Here is a 17,042-nt window from a genome sequence, read left to right as displayed (position 1 = left end):
ATCCTGAAGCACTCCACCGGCTTTTTATATAAGCCACGCCCTTAAAGATGACCACTCCCAGTTTCCCCCGACCTGCTACTCAAGTATCCCTGCTATCCCAGGTGGACATCTTTATAGTTTTACATTGATAGTAGAGTAGCAGATGTTTTATATTTTGGAGAGGGGGGGGGGATGGATGAATAAATAGGATTTAAATTATTGAACCTATATATGGTCTGGTGACTGTGACCTGGAGCGGGGACAGTCCCAGGTTAGACCTATCCGTAAATCATTCAAATAAATTCACCGCGAGACAGGAAACAAGAATCTGCCACACACTAAAGAAGTGAAATTATTTATTGTGCATGTGCGAATGGGGCCGGACGCATCATGAGAGCTCAGATTCTCATCCTCATCATCTGTAAGTAGTCATCTTTGTCTGATCCTTCTGTGCATCACACTTCAGCAGTCAGAACAAGTCTACAGCCAATGTAATCATCTATATAATGACCAAAGTCACAGATAGATAAATATAAAAATAGATATATAAAGATATGAGATAGATAGATAGATAGATAGATAGATAGATAGATAGATAGATAGATAGATAGATAGATAGATAGATGATAGATAGATAGATAGATAGATAGATAGATAGATAGATAGATAGATAGATAGATAGATAGATAGATAGATAGATAGATAGATAGATAGAATATATGAATTAGACCCAATGGCACAAGAAATGTGTGGACCAAAAAATTTTTATTTTAGAAGATGAGGTTATTCTGAGGTTGCATTAGGTCTTCATACTAATGGTCTTGGAACTCCCTCTACCCAGTTGGCAGGACCCGCATTACACTTGTATTTTGTGATTTGAGTAAAAGGCGAGAAATGTTGTGTGAAATCCAAATGTTACTGCCCCTAGATTAGTCATGGGTCGATCCAATTCTTTTCACCATTCACTGATTACAATTGGTCTGTTTATGGCCCCAGGAGGGCATCTGCTGGGAAATTGATAATGAAATTGGCCACATAATAAACTTTCAATGGGCTTTAGAACATTGCTCTCTTAGTATAGTTAGAGCAGCAGCTTGTGCTCCAGAGCTACTCTTCATTGGGGGGCAGCTTTTATAATAAACGTCAGCCATTTTGGAATTATTCTGGTAACCCAGTCATCCGTCTGCATACCTGTGATCCTGAACTCTCTGTTCTCCATGTGTCTTGATACATTTTTTTCAGCCAACCTCTCTCTTTTTTATCTTTTACAGTGGCTGCAATAAAACATTGTGGTGAGTAAAAATAAATAATAGTCCTGTAAAAGGTCAGTGATGTCATAAATTTGTAAATGTTCCATGTGATGTCATTTGTCATGTGATTTTACATATTCTTCTGGAAATGTAATACTAATAGGGGGCCCATTGAAATAAATGTACCGTCCATTGAATGCCTGGATGAGCAGAGACCTTTAGGGGGCGAGCTGTTCTTTGCTCTCCCCTTTGGCTGGTACACGGCCATCACAAGGTTGGTCCTCTATTACATCCATACGACCTAACATTAGAAGTCTTTTTGCAACGTGCAGTAATTGGATCTGCAGACAACCTGAAGTCTATGGACTTTGTCCACCATCCTTTACCAAATGTGTCCTGTTGGAGGGCAACTATTGGTCGGTTGGTTATCTCCTTCCAACTATACAAAAAAGTCCTTTAGCTCAATGTTGGAGTCGAGAAAAAGCTGTCGGCCAAATTATCAAATTATGGCTCAAATGATATCAGTGATGTCCTTCTTCCTTGTCATTGCCGAAGTATTTCCTCATCTTTCTTTGCTGGCCTTTGGTTGAAGAACCATAGCTTGGAGACCACTGGTGTAGACCTCAAAAATTCCAACAATCTTCAATTTAAAAAAGGGCTTATTGTCAGATCATCAGATGCTAAGAGGACTCCCTATCATGCAAATCAGAGGAGAGTCAGTGTTCCCCTCAATTCATTTTCTCCTCATTGTATAGAGTTTAGGGTAGAGGCATAACTTGAAGACCCTGGACCCCAAAGAACAATCTGTAACGAGACCCCCACTATTGATCTGCTATTTATAATGCTATTCTGGGGGGCATTTGGGCACCCCTAGGCAACAGGGCTCGAATGCGAAAGCTATCCTTACACCTTTCTATAGTTAAGCCCATGGTTGGGGTCTTAGCACCCATTTCATGGGATTCTTACAGATGCCGATGCTTTAGTTGCACCTGTGTAAAGTCTTACTTCCAGATTTTTTGAGCAGCGGCTAAGTTTTCTCGCTTATTTGCATATTGCTGATACTTTTGCAATGAAAGGAAACAGAAGAGGCTTCAATAGTCACACTTCATGAGAGCCGTGCTACATATGGCTCACCCCTTCCCCACACACATCTATATGCATGAGAAGAGGGTTATGTCTTGCTTGTCAACCAATCAATTTCTGGACATTTTGGTGTTTTCATGGATAATTTCAGAACATTTCTGGTAATCTGTGTTCTGATTTGTAACGCCGGGCGTCTTCCTTATTTTTTAAGAATTTTCTATTGTTTTATATAAAGCTTTTTTTTTTTTTGGTTTTGGTGAAACAGTTTTGCAACAAACCGCAAAGAGATTACAAAAAATTCAAAATATTCCACCAAAAAAATAAAAAAATGTGAAAAAACTTAAATACAATAAAATTCTATATTTGACATCCATCCAGTAATCCAGAATTTCCCAAAAAAAAACAAAAATAGAAGACTGAAAACAAAAATAAAATCTCCAACTAAAAAATTAAAAAAATTCTGAATTCTAAAATCAAAGCCTCATATACAGTGGTAACATTTTGTCCTTTCTTCCAAGTGACTTTTATGTCTGTGTATATTGCATGTTTTTTTTTTTTTTTAAAGGAGCCGAAGACAAACCTATGGTGACCTTCACACCCAACTGGAGAATTATATTTATATATGAATCGGTGACAATATCCTGTAACATTGGATCTGCGGCTCAGGAGAACCCAAGATACTACTGGTCCAAAGATGGTAAACCACTGTCTCATCTTCAAACGATCAAGATAGAATCGGCATCTGCTGAGAATAGCGGGAATTATCAGTGCTGGGTCAAAGCGGGCCTCAAAAGTGATCCGGTCAGACTAGATGTAGTTGGCAGTAAGTTAACCTGGATCCTTTCCACCTCACGTAGAGTTAGCATGAAGCACGCTTGTTCGTGTTTTGAGCTACTTATCCCCACATTTTTCTTTTTTTTTTTCTCTTTTATTTCAGTCCCTCTAATCCTGCAGACTCCTTCGGTCATCTATATAGGGGAACCCCTGACCCTGAGATGTCACAGTTTCTCAAGTTACCAAAAAACCAACACGACCTTCTACAAGAATAAAACCTTCATTCAGTTCTTAGTCAACGACACCGAGTTACGATTTACGAGTGTAGACTGGAACGTGGCCGGGTCCTACAGATGCTCCCAACAAATATTTTTCCAGGAGAAGTATAAGACGTTCAACGCGATGACAATTGTGTCGGTCCAAGGTAAAGCATCCAAAATATCCAAACTCTTAACATTAAAGTCTGTTGTTGAAGAATGTTTTTACATTTTCTCCATATGTTTTTTGCTGGACCTCGAAGGTAAAACAAGATATAAAGTCTTCACACAGTCCAAGTCCAAGAAAGCAAAAATGTTAAAGGGTTAATTGCTTTTTATCAACCCTATCTGTTAAAGGGGGAGCCTGAAATAAGATGATCACAGCATCAGCAGCAAGTGTTCAATTTCCCTGCAGCGCCACCACAGGAGTAATTAAGCATTACATGGGGACCATTGAGTTCTCCAAAATTAGATATGCTCTTTACAGTGGCTTTCTGCTAACACTAATTAAAGGGGTTGTCCCATGAAGACAACCCTGTTTAGAAAAAAAAACAAACAGGTCCGGCTTATCTGCCCCGTCAGATGTTATCACTGAGGAAAGCCATGGGCAGCCACATAATTACTCGGCTCTCCTTTTAATGCATGGACGTGCCGGGTTCACCAGAGTAGGAGCCGCTCTTACAGAGTGGTTCTCCGTTCTTGCGCATAGAGGTGGGTCTCGATCGGAGGACCCTCCATTATGACGTTCATCTGCCCTGGACAGGGGTTGTCCTGATGAGACAACACTATTCATTATGGTCCCGAATAAGGGTCGTCTTCAGTGAACAAGAGATATGAAAACTGCACACGATATATGGATACTGAATCTCTTTAGACTTTAATGGAGTATGAACACGCATTGTACGGTCACCTCATTTCTGAAAATGGGGGACACGGTACATTGACTGTAATGTGAAACACTCAGATCGAGTTAAGGGGTCCCCATAATGTGAAGTTAAACACCCACTGATTTGGAGTATTGTACTACATGTGCCTAAATATGTGGGCTTTATACTCCCTGTTCTCATCATAGTAATGTTTCCTCACAACAGCAAACCCTGTGGTTAGACATGGTATTACAAGTACAGTTTATAAAATGTTTTTGAATAAAAGGTTATCATTGGACACAGATTAGTTCGAGATTTTTTGAAAATGAAAAATTTCACAATTTTTATAAATTTCTCCAATAATCTATACAGATCCATTCTTGATGGATTGTTTTATTCATCTTGTACTCACTTCTCTTTTTGTAATTTCTCGGACTCTCTGTCGCTCTTCCTGTAGATCGAAGCATATCTATTCATAGCCATAATTGTTAGTGAACCTGACAGGTGACAATTAACTGCTCATTTCTGGTACTTGCAGGACTTCCTATAAATCTAAATATAATGCCAGCTGTTCTCCAGCAAAATATCTCAAAGATGTGTTCTATACATCTTCAAGATCGGTAACGGTCACAGTATTATAATCATTATATTCTATAGAATGGATTTTCAGCAGCCTGTCTATTGTTCCCTGTTATCAACCATTTCAGGTTAGCTGTAGAATTCTTGATCACTAACAGAAATTAGAAAAAAATCTTACCTTTACATACATATGTACATCACGGAGACATATACAGAAGAGCCATGGGGTCAATTGAAAAATATTCCGGTAGAAAAAGCCCATTAGTCCACACTCTTCACCTATAGGAACCCTAAGCCTCAGGTCAAAGTTGGTTTTCCCCAGGCTTATTCCATGAAAAACTTTAGCTAAATGGGCCTAAGGAGATGAATGGTAGTACAGGTCATCAGTAGGTGGTCACAAAATTTTTTTTATAGACTGGTTCCTTAAAGTCACAATCCGGCTTTGTTCCCACAGAGAGACCTCACACATCAATCGGTGAAATGACTTCAATGTCCCTTTGGATTCTGGTAATTTCTCTTCTTCTCCTGCTTTCTGCTGCTCTCCTGATCTTCACGTTCAGACACAAGCTCCGAATTAGAGGACGTCCCCAGCAGCACAGCAGCACAGGTTGGACAATATCAATGTGGTAAAAATATCATTATTTAAACTTTTTTTCCCAAGATGTGTTCTTACTAGGAAATTGATTCTTGATTATGATTCCATGCAGATTACCTCCATAATATATTTTTATAGGGATCAGAGCTCTGTTGTCCTCATACAGAGCTCCAAATCCCAAATCCATAGCAATTAATACAACAAAAAAGTTCTGGTTGCCTGCAGCAATCACTAGGGGGAGCTTGGGAGCTCTGTGCATACAGGTCTTTCGTTTTTTGTACAGAAGCTGTATAAACTCCTATGCAGAAAGCTCCCCCTAGTGGGCAGCTCGAATCCTGATAAAGATATATTATAAAACTAAAAAGCACAAATTTTTGGACTAGTCCTAGTCAAACAAAGGTTCATTAAAGGATCAGACATTGACTTACAATATTTGTCAATACTTTGATGTGACCATCAAATGTTGAATCACAGGATGATCAATTGCTTTACTCCGTTTTACGGAACAACCACAGATGTAAGATATTATCTCCCCGGGCTCTCATGAAACAATTATCTTCTGCTGTTTTATGGTTCTCAGAATGTATGGGTTCTCCTTGCGGAGATCCACCTGGTAAGGAGTCTTTAAAGCAATGCACCCTGGAAGTGTCGTAACTACAGCTGTAGCAGCCATAGCAACTGCTATGTGGCCTGCGGCATGAGTGGGCCCGTGACGCCCACGGTCACAGCCCCCCCATGCCTGGTGGTGCCGCTATGGCTGCTACAATGGTAGTGACACAGCATTCAATAGTTTCTGCATCCTTAGAACGCAGATACTATTGAACACTATGGCAGAGCAGGGAGGTAACTCCCTACTCTGCCATTTACTGGGCTACATGCCACGTACGGCCTGCAGCCTATCATGTGCAGGGACGGGATCCCTGCGCAGGCTGGCGTGATGACGTGATTTGATCACGCCAGCATACGCAAGGATCCCGTCGGCGTTGATTCGCTCCGTTCATCATGGGAACGGGGCCTAGGTGAGTATGAGGTTTTTTGTTTAGGGGTCGCTATATGGCGCTATCAACAGGAGAGGGGCTGTATGGCGCTATCTACAGGGGGGCTGTATGGTGCTATCTACAGGGGAAGCTGTATGGCGCTATTTACAGGGGGTGCTTAATGGCGATATCTACAGGGGGCTGTATGGCACTATCTACAAGGGGGAGGTGGGGACACTATCTATAATTGGGATGTGACACTGTCTACAGGGGGGGCTGTATAGCAATGTCTACATGGGGGCTGTAAGGCACAATCTACAGGGAGGCTGTATGGTACAATCTACAGGGGGAGCACTATCTACAGTGGGCACTATCTACAAGGGGGCTGTGTGTGGCGCCGAGAGGAGGGCGCAGACAAAACTTTTTTATGGGGCGCAGTTTTTCCTAGTTACACCCCTGCACCCTGGTGTGCAAAATAACTCTCCTCTAAAAGAATGGGTGTCTCTGGTTTGGGTACCTCTGTTTGGTTGATAACTTGAGTCAAGTTTTAAGGCTTGATGAAGTCAGATATTGATTTCAGTTTTTCTGTATTAAACCTGGCGATCCATAATCACTCATCATTCTTCCCTTTTTCTCCAGAACCTGCTAGAAAATACTGCTCGGAAGAAGATGAAGTGTGTTACATGTATATAGATACGAACCATTTACAGAGAGGTTGGCTATATTCTTATGGTAGACCGATTTTTGACCACGAGTTGCAGAACATTTGCGGCATTACCGCGACTCACGTACAACCTCAATGTTTCCCTTTGGAGGAAATTCTGACACGGTCCCAATTTTATCCTCGTAGGGAATTACTGAAGCCTGTAATTGTGTGTACTACATCTGACAGACGACCATAGGTCCACATGGAGCCATAGCCCCAGAAGTGGAATTTTACAATCTACCAGGTTCTTTAGAAATGGGAACCACCCAAATACCTCTCCAACCTCACACATTTTACCTCGAATATCCCACAATGCTAAGATTGTATAGGGCAGAATTTCTCAAAGTTCCTAAGCCAAGTACCCCCTACTCACACAAATTACATTGAAGTACTCCCAAGGCTATGATCATACACAGTGCTGCCTAACACAGCATGAGCACAGTGCAAATAACCCTACAGATATGGCATATAACCCCAGGGGTACATGTACAACAGGTTGAGAAAATAGGATCTAGGGGGGTATGTTCTTCTTCTTGACCCTACTGATGGCTCTGACTGTCAACCAGAAGAGATAGTGAATGGATACATAACTCTGATGGGGTTTGCAAGGTCTACCGATGTCTGCAATACCCCCTTGAACTCTATAGAGCCAGTAAGTTCTCTGAGAGCAAGCAACAGGCGATAAAGCCTATGTAGGTTACACCATAAAAGGTTGAAAGCTGAGATTTGAGTTCGTAGTTACCTACATCCTATTTTTCAGGGGATTTGTAGGCTAAAATTTCTCCATCTAAGGACGTATTTGACTTCTATAGCAGGAACAGATGTGTAGTGTAGAACCCGGCGTCCATAACCTGTTTTATCTCTGCAGGGAACGAGCAAGCAATACACCATAGACATCCATGGAACGTATGAACCTTCTACTCTAGACATCTGCTTGCCATAGAGGTCAATGACTTCTTTCACGAAGACACCTGGAAACAAAAATGTATAGGTCCGGAGGACTGTTATTTCAAATGAGGCCTAATGAATTGATGGTAGTGATAGCATGAATGTCCTGGGCACTGGTACCCCTAATGCTATATGGAATCTATGTACAGTCTAGTGTAATGGTTGTGACCTGTTAGCAAACATTTTCTCTTGGTTTCAGTTTTGTAATTTTGGGGGCAAACCAAGGAGAAAGCGGCAGATTTACTGTGTTTTCTTTTTTCATTTTAGCTTTGAATACTCAAAGACCAGAAAGTGTAAGTACAAGACTTCATTCTTAATAAAGTAAATGTATTGTGTTATTAAACTTTTGAAATGTCAGCGTGGTGAGATGTCACACCAACACTCTACTCACTCTCGGATTCCCCCCTGGCATGGTGGGGTCCAGTCCTTTCCGAAGAGTAAATGGAAGGAGTAAGTTTACCAAAAAATGTCCAACATTTTACAAACCTATATTACTGATTGTTGGAAACATATTAGCTTTTCTTACAGTCAAATCATAAAGTCTAGTCATTAAAGAACCTGTCAGAAGAAGAGGAGAAGGTCAGAAGAAACTTCCTCAGAAGAAGAGAGATGTCAAAAGAAGAGGAGAATTTTACAAAGTATTTTCCATGTCAAAAAAAGAAACTTCCTCAAAAATAGAGACCTGTTAGAAGAGGAGACAAAAAAGGTAACCTCCTCAGATGAAGAAACCTGTCAGCAGAAGAGATGACTTCCTCAGAAAAAGAGACCTATCAGAAGAAGAGGAAACTTCTCAGAAGAGACCTGTCAGCAGAAGAGGAAACTTTCTCAGAAGAATATACCTGTCAGCAGAAGAGACATCCTAAGAAGAACAGACCTTTCAGCAGAAGAGCAAACTTCCTCAGATTAAAAATCTTGTCAGCAGTTGAGATGACTTCCTCAGAAAAAGAGACCTATCAGAAGAAGAGGAAACTTTCTCAGAAGAAGATACCTGTCAGCAGAAGAGACATCCTAAGAAGAAGAGACCTGTCAGCAGAAGAGGAGACTTCCTGAGAAGAAGAAACCGGCCAGCAGAAGAGGAAACATTCTCAGAAGGAGAGACCTGTCACCAGAAGAGGAGACTTCTTCAGGAGAAGAGACCTGTCAGCAGAAGATGACAGGACTATGGACATATAAAGTCATATGGCTTCTACATAAATAGATTTTTTTTATTTATTATGATTTGGCAGGCAGAGTTTTATAGAAATTTTGGAAAGTTTCTCTGCAGTATACGCAGTCCTACCCTTTTCTAGGCTACACAATGCGTTTCTGTTTAGAGGCCGCTATAGTCACCCTTAGAATTAAACGTTACCTTTGTTACGTATATATGAGATGAGATACACAATGTATAGTGAGTTTCTAAATTTTTTTTTCTGATTTGCAGCATGACTACTCCATTGTATATTCCTTGGTGACAGGACCTCCAACAGCCGTAGTCAATGTGGAACATACACCTAATTGACCGTCCAATGGTGATAATCTTCACAAAGCTACCAGCCTGTTGGATGTGGTGATCACATGACACCAAAGTGGCCAGAAAATCGTCAAAATCTCAGTTAAATTTTGACTACTTAGAATACACGAGGAGCTTCCATTGTCCAGATATGGTCTCTGTGTTAATATTGATGAGTTGTAAGTAGTTTGACTAATGAACACTTGTGGGATCTTTGTGTTAACATGGATAGAGTAGTATAGAAGGATTTCCAAATTCAGGATCATATATAAAAAGGAGGGGACCCTAAAGTGAAAATCAAACAGTTGTCCCCTCTTGGCAGTGGTCTATGCCACCCCATCCCAACCTGCCCCTACAGGAAGGCTTAGCTCTTGTTCACCTTCTAAGCCTTGGAGGAGATGCCAGCATGAACCCCAAGCTAATTCTCCAACCATCTTTGGTGATGTTGTGGACCTCATGAAGAGGAGGGAAGATCTTCAATTCATTAATGTGGGGGTCTCTGACCCCGGGACTTCCACATTCAGCTCTTGGGGACTGTTTTTACAATGAAATGAAAATCTAAACGAAATTATAGGACTAAATTTCATGACTTGCTTGAAGCATCTGGAGAACTTGGGTGTCCTTCAGGAAATTTGATGCCCTTTGACGAGCAAGTTTATTTTGTTTTTACATTCTATAGTGTGAATTACCCACAAATATCCAATTTTTCTCATACCACAAGCCAAGAGTCGTTGAAAGTCCTCTGATAACCCTTCTTGGAACCCCACACTGATGTTATTTACCTCTCCAAATTTCACTTACTATCAAATCCTTAATTGTGTTTTCTTAAATAATCCTAAATATTAAAACTCAATAAATAAGATTTCCAGAAAAAAAATAGAGTTCGGTACAAGCAAAGCCTCATATTCTTCCCCCAGAGGGTAAAAACAAAATAGATGTAAAATATATTGTTTCTTCCCTCTAATTCCCCCTGCTTACCTCCATAAAGCTGGGCACTACTCGGGCATTTATTAATCCTATTTGACTATTCTGCAGATTTAGGATTTAAAGAATAAAACATACAAATAAAAAAATAAAGTTATATTTGTTACTACTTAAACTTGATACAATAAAACAATACCATCATTATACAAAATCTACAAACATTTGTTAAAACTATTGAACAGGGGGAATGTAGTGCTTTGTGCTTCCCTGAGACAGTATCACACATGATAGGATTAGATACACAGCAGACAGTATCACACATGATAGGATTAGATACAGGGCTCAGCAGACAGTATCACACATGATAGGATTAGATACACAGCTCAGCAGACAGTATCACACATGATAGGATTAGATACACAGGGAGGGTCTGTGTGTGGGGCTGAGCCTACGCCCTATACACCCACATGTCACCCCCTGGACAGGGCGAAAACACAGAGACTGCAGGTGTCACTCTTAAAGGGGAAGCGGTAGTTTTAATTTAAATAAAAACTAAATCATAATGCAGGATGGGGGGTTCTCTTATATGGTATCACATGATATGCTTAGATACAGCCGCTCAGCAGACAGTATCACACATGATGGGATTAGATACACAGCTCAGCAGTCAGGATCACACATGATAGGATTAGATACAGCTGCTCAGCAGACAGTATCACACATGATAGGATCAGATACAGCTGCTCAGGAGACAGTATCACACATGATAGGATTAGATACAGGGTCCAGTAGACCGTATTCCAGAAAGTAATAATTACTGTCCCTGTTCCTTTTCCGGTCCTCTTCAGTGAAGTGTTCTGGTGCTATTCAGCGTCAGGACGTTACACATTCCGCGCATATGACGTCCTGATGCTGCGCCCAAGGTGAAGATGACCGGACTCCGGAACGGGGGAGGGGGAGGGGAGTATATGAACATATTACTACAGCGAGCGGTGGCGTTAGAGGGCGTAGTTACCGGCTCAGGAGACAGTATCACACATGAATCCAGCTTAAATAGACCGGCTCAGTAGACAGTATCACACATCATACAGGCTTAGAAATACCAGCTGAGCAGCACAGTATCACACGATAGGATTAGATACACCGGCTCAGCAGACATCACCACACATCATAGACTTAGATACAGTGACTCAGCAGATGGGATCACACATGATAGGCTTAAATACACTGACTTAGCCGATAGAACCACACATGATAGGATTAGATACACTGGCTCAGCAGATGGTACCACACATGGTAGGATTAGATACACTGGCTCAGCAGACATTACCACACATCATAGGCTTAGATACAGTGACTCTCCATCATGTGCGCTCTTCGTCTCCACATGAGTACTGGGTCACATCTTGTAGCAGGTGATAATCAGCAGATCTGGCCCTTTATTTGCCCTTTGCTTCTTTTATGCTACACAGACGTCTCTGTTTGTAGTGATCTCTCATCACTGTTCTGCAGTCTCGAACCTCCGTCTTGTACTACGGTCTCTTCATTGTGTTGTAACATTGTCTCTTCATCAGTCTTTTCTTTCCTATTTTTTAAGTTATTTTTGCCTGTCAGTAAAAACAAGACCGTGTGATTACATGTATCAGAAAAGAAATCAACCTGCCCACCTAGATCTATTATTGTCTCTTAGGAAGCTGCAGCACAAGAGGAAACTTCCTCAGAAGAAGAAACCTGTCAGAAGAAATCTCTAACAGGACCCCCATCTACCATCTGTCATATACAATACTGATGTCTTCTTATGTGGCAGAGGGGCTTTCCGACTCCCCCAGGTACCAGTGCCCTGGTGTGACTGCTGGGTGGTATTGAAACTCCAAGCTTTTTAATTTACTCAACCGATAGTCTTGATATAGTGACCGATGAGGGGCACCTTTCAGGTGTTCACATACACCAGACCCTTATGATCGATACCACTAGGTGAAAGCAAATTGATCTTAGCAAAAAGGTAGAGAAGTGATGACAGACCCAAAATGGCATCTTCAAGATACCTTTATAGTAATAAGTTATATGGAGCATATAATGCCTCCAAATGGCCCACCCAACTTATCCAAGTGTTGAAATGTATAGCATTCAGGAAGACCTTGAGGTTTATTTTTTATTCTTTATTCAATTTTCTCCATGCAAATCTCTTAAAACAAAAAATTACAAAAAACATGAAATTATCATTACCCCTTACCCTCTCTGACACAAAACCACCCCTGACACTGAGGCAGGAAAGAAAAAAATGTCTTCCCTTAACCTATCAAATTCTTTCAAATTACCCTCTATGAAAAAATTATCCACTTTATATACCATAGCTTCATTCACAACTGATAATATCTAATCTTATATATTCCTGTAAAAAATGTGTCACCCAAAATAGGGTTGGAAGACACTGCATATTAAAGGGGGTTAGCAAAATACCCCATAGACTTACTGCTTGAAACAAGTCTACACGGAGGAGAAACACAAAAAGATGAGTCCACTTGTCCCCTCTACAAAGACACCTTGTAGAAACTCTAGTTTGCATTGGTGTATCCTAAAGTACCCCTTTATTTTCAGATTAATTTTCTAGATATATGGAGGCAATTCATAATTCCCTATGAGGGATTCTCTTACCCGAGTCTCTGGTCAACAAGAAGACTGAGAACATCATGAACGTGAACGTGACCACAAGAAAGATCCCAATAAACAAGAAGACTTTACCACTGGAAAAACCAACATCAGTTCCTGTATAGAAAAAATTATAGTTCCAAATGAGTGAAATATACAAAATATACCTCGACTTGAGGGTTCCTCAATAACTTTATATTGAAGAAAATTTAGTGAATGCGAATGATCAATTGAATACAATCAACTGATGGAGGGTGCCATTGACTCCAAAGGTGAGGTGGCTACCTCGTTCCTCCTATGGAATAAGATTCAGGAGAACCTGTAGCCATCCATTCAAGACATCGGTGAGAGTCTTTGGTCGTATTTGTATAGTCATACATATCAATGCAGCTCACCTTTTCACCTCAACTAATGAACATGAGTAGCATGGACCAACGTTGGGTTGACTTGTCTAGATGTTAGATGAAAAGAAATGTATAGATACCAAGATGTCTTGGAATTTTCCTTTTCATGCTCCTCTATCGGTCAGAAGAAAATATATCAAGGAGGAATAGCTCCATGGCAAGAATAAGGATTTTTTTTTTTTACCCCTGTGCAACTATCATCTCAATAACAATCTCACCTACCCACCATCACCATGTGGGCTATCAGTGTACGTAATGCCCTTGTACTACATATCTATGGAACTTGAGAAGAAAAACCCTTAAACACCCCTACTCTAAGCCCTATTTTTGAAATTATCCATTTGGGGGTTTGAGCTTTTGGGGTTGACCTCAGAGTATCTTAAAGAAAAGCTTGATTTACCCTGTTTTACGAAGCAATGGGACCATGGTGCTATGATGGTTTTCTCATGGCTGACCAGGTTCTTCACTATACATGTGATGGAAACCTCCTGATCACTTGGAGTGAGGAGAACCTTCAGCAGGCGTCTGTCATCGTGTAATGTATAGGTTCTGTTAAGAGGAAGACCTTGTCCAGTGTCTGTCATCCAGCTATATGTCACATTACTTCCCGTGGATGTATTGCAGGCTAAAAACACAGAACAATCCATGGTTCCTCTGGAAGTATACACCTGGACCTCTGGCTTCACCACAACTTCTAGAACAAAATACATGGATTTTGAGGCTTGGAACTACATGGTTGTCAATGTCATTCCAACATACATCATTTGTTTGATCAACCGTTTCTCCCAACTTGACCACTCACCGTAGACTGTTAGGTGGAACCGATGAAGACTCATGTGACCATTGGTGTCCACCATTTGACAGGTGAATATCCCGGTATCCTTCAGCTCTAGATTTAGGATGACCAAAGTAAAGTTTTGAAGAAGCTGAACTCTCCCGTAAAAACAAGACTGATAGGTTGTGTCGAATGATCCTCTGGAAAAGGAAGCCACCAAGTGATCTGTTGGTGATAAGTGTCTCCAAAAGACATCCCTAGTATTAAATTCAGGTGGCACTAGGACTGGCAGATGTGCAGCTCCTCCTCTCTGTCCTATTACCTGGGTAATTATTTCCATTCTACATAATGTACCTGTACAAAAAAACAAGGTCATAAAAGACAATATATATGTTTAAATAGGTGGAATTATCACTTTTGATGGACATGCAAATCTCAAAAGGTCAATATTTTATGAAGTCAAGGTGCTGGGGGCGCTGTTGCATTGATGTCTATGGAATTTACTTACATCAAGAAATGGTGGACTGTGGTACTGCAAGTCATTATTTCGCAATAATTGAATTGTTGCAAAAAAAAAACCAAAAAAAACAACACATCAAAATTAGTTGTGTTGTGGGCCCTTAATCACTATTGAGGGTCCATACCAACAATGTCAGCAACAACTATTTTCCCCTTCCACATGTGTCTGCAGGACTTTGTAAGGACACCCTCCTTCCAGAGTTGCACAAAAGACAGAGTTAGGAGTCCAAAATCAACCTCAGTATTATGTCAGTGTCCAAACATCACAATACTGTGATGTATTTTACAACTTATCAACTGCATTACTAACTATATTCTGCTATTCTCTGTTTTCAGCCAACTGAGGTTACGTATATAAGACTGCTAAGTTCTTCAATGAGAGTATAGACCATGGTAACTTCAATTCACTCACCTGTTTGCACTAGCAGGATCAGTGGCAGGAGCGATCGGTCCATCCTCGTGGTAATAGATGTGCTGCTTGTGACCAAGAGAACAGGTCTGAGGCTTCTCGGCTATTGAATCTCCAAAACTTCCAAAATCATAAGAAAAATCCCCTGTGATTACAGATCAGGAGGAACTTGTAGAAGAAGATTCCAAACTCCCCTAGGTTTTTTCCCTTAACTCATGACCAGATGATCGGTCAGAGCTGAATAGGGGAACTCCAGTTGTGGTCATTGACAAAGTTCCAAAAATTATATAAAAAAAAAGAAAAAAGAAATCTTATTTAAAGAGGAACGGTTGTGTTCAGTAGTGATCCCTACTCATTGTAATATATTACTATACGCTGTGCCTGGTACTGCAGCTCAGCTCCATTTAAGTGAATAGGACTGAGCTGTGGTTGAGGTGCAATACCAGACACAGCCACGCAGACAAGAGTGGCGCTGTGTCCAGCACTGCTGTGAAGGTACAATGAAGCTCCAGCTGAGTGACTTGGCACTATCTACCTTCTAAGTGTATCGGGGGGTTTGACCCTTTCTACCTGGTAAGTGTATCGGGGTTTGACCCTCTCTACCTGGTAAGTGTATCGGGGTTTGGCCATTAATCACACATTCGAAAACCCCTTTAAGCAGTTTTCTGTATTGCAGGACTGCCATTAGGGATAGCAAACTGAATAGAAATTGATATAACTCTGATTGAGTTCAATAAACCTGTCTTCAGTTTGCTCCCCCTAGTGGCGACATACATACAATTGTTGGGTGAACTCTTCTATTGGTCTCTGTTTTTAGCCATTTCAGTTGGGCATCTCAGTATATTCAATAGAAAGCTTTATGTCTCACAATTAACATAGACTGTTGACGTGTCTCTTTAGATAGGTCGTCCAGAGTCGCTGGACCGTGGGTTGCTTCACCCATATAACAAGTTTGACCGGTCAGGTGTACGAAGCAACAAAGAAATCTGCCGATTGTTCTATAAGAACAAGTAGCTGGAAATCATTAACCCTCACACCGCCAGCACTGTAGCCGGCAGGAGGAAATGTCACCGGATTTACTCTGTACATTCAAGGGTTGACCTCCTATTTGTAGATAGTTACATTTACAAGGGGCATAGCTCAAATGGAAAAAGTCCCTGGGCCCATGGGGTCGAAACTGTCCTGAGCAACATGTGTATGGAGCTTGTATTTCTCATGCAGGGTCACCTCGCAAAGTGCGTCTATAGGTAAGGTGACTGTAAGGTTGTGTGTCTATGTAAGGCTGTGTGCGTAAGGGTGTGTGTGTGTGTGTGTGTGTGTAACAGTGTTTGTATGTATACGTGTATGTTTGTGTGTGTAAGGCTCAGTGTGTGTGTGTGTGTGTATAAGGGTATGGGTACGAGTTTGTGTGTGTGTGTGTGTGTGTGTATGTATGTATGTGTGTGTGTATGTATGTGTGTGTGTGTGTAAGGTTGTTTGTGTATGTATGTGGGTGTGTATGTATGTATGTGTGTGTGTGTGTGTGTGTGTGTGTGTGTAAGGTTGTTTGTGTATGTATGTGTGTGTGTGTGTAAGGTTGTTTGTGTATGTATGTATGTGTGTGTGTGTGTGTGCGTGTGTGTGTGTAGGTTGTTTGTGTATGTATGTGGGTTAGTGTGTGTATAAGGTTATTTTCACACGCTTAACAAAATACGACTGAAAATGTGGCGCTGTTTTCATGGGAAAACAGCCCCTGATTTTCAGCCGTTTTTTAAGCAACTTGCGTTTTTTGCGGCGTTATTTACGGCCGTTTTTGGAGCTGTTTTTTTATTTTAGTCAATATGTATATGTGTATAAGGGTGTTTGTTTGTGTATATGTA

The 17,042-nt window shown here is 40.9% G+C and overlaps 2 protein-coding genes across 2 annotated transcripts; one reads left to right on the top strand and one right to left on the bottom strand.

Moving 5' to 3' along the window:
* The first annotated feature begins 369 nt into the window (after positions 1-369).
* On the top strand, positions 370-8,331 carry LOC142665004 (low affinity immunoglobulin gamma Fc region receptor III-A-like). The gene is made up of 7 exons (XM_075844532.1): positions 370-400; positions 1,251-1,271; positions 2,878-3,135; positions 3,250-3,510; positions 5,243-5,395; positions 7,000-7,074; positions 8,282-8,331. The coding sequence occupies exons 1-7, from the start codon at positions 370-372 to the stop codon at positions 8,329-8,331; spliced, it is 849 nt and encodes a 282-aa protein (XP_075700647.1).
* A 2,281-nt stretch (positions 8,332-10,612) lies between these two features.
* Positions 10,613-15,390, bottom strand: SLAMF8 (SLAM family member 8). The gene is made up of 5 exons (XM_075843446.1): positions 15,187-15,390; positions 14,283-14,609; positions 13,881-14,174; positions 13,083-13,193; positions 10,613-12,034 (listed from the first exon to the last, which is right to left on the bottom strand). The coding sequence occupies exons 1-5, from the start codon at positions 15,227-15,229 to the stop codon at positions 11,892-11,894; spliced, it is 918 nt and encodes a 305-aa protein (XP_075699561.1). The 5' UTR covers positions 15,230-15,390; the 3' UTR covers positions 10,613-11,891.
* Between the last annotated feature and the right edge of the window lie 1,652 nt (positions 15,391-17,042).

Source organism: Rhinoderma darwinii, chromosome 12 (assembly GCF_050947455.1).
Source record: "Rhinoderma darwinii isolate aRhiDar2 chromosome 12, aRhiDar2.hap1, whole genome shotgun sequence".
NCBI classification, from domain to species: Eukaryota; Metazoa; Chordata; class Amphibia; order Anura; family Rhinodermatidae; genus Rhinoderma; species Rhinoderma darwinii.
The sequence above is the reverse complement of the archived record's forward strand: the minus strand, read 5'-3'. Positions and strand labels throughout refer to the sequence as shown.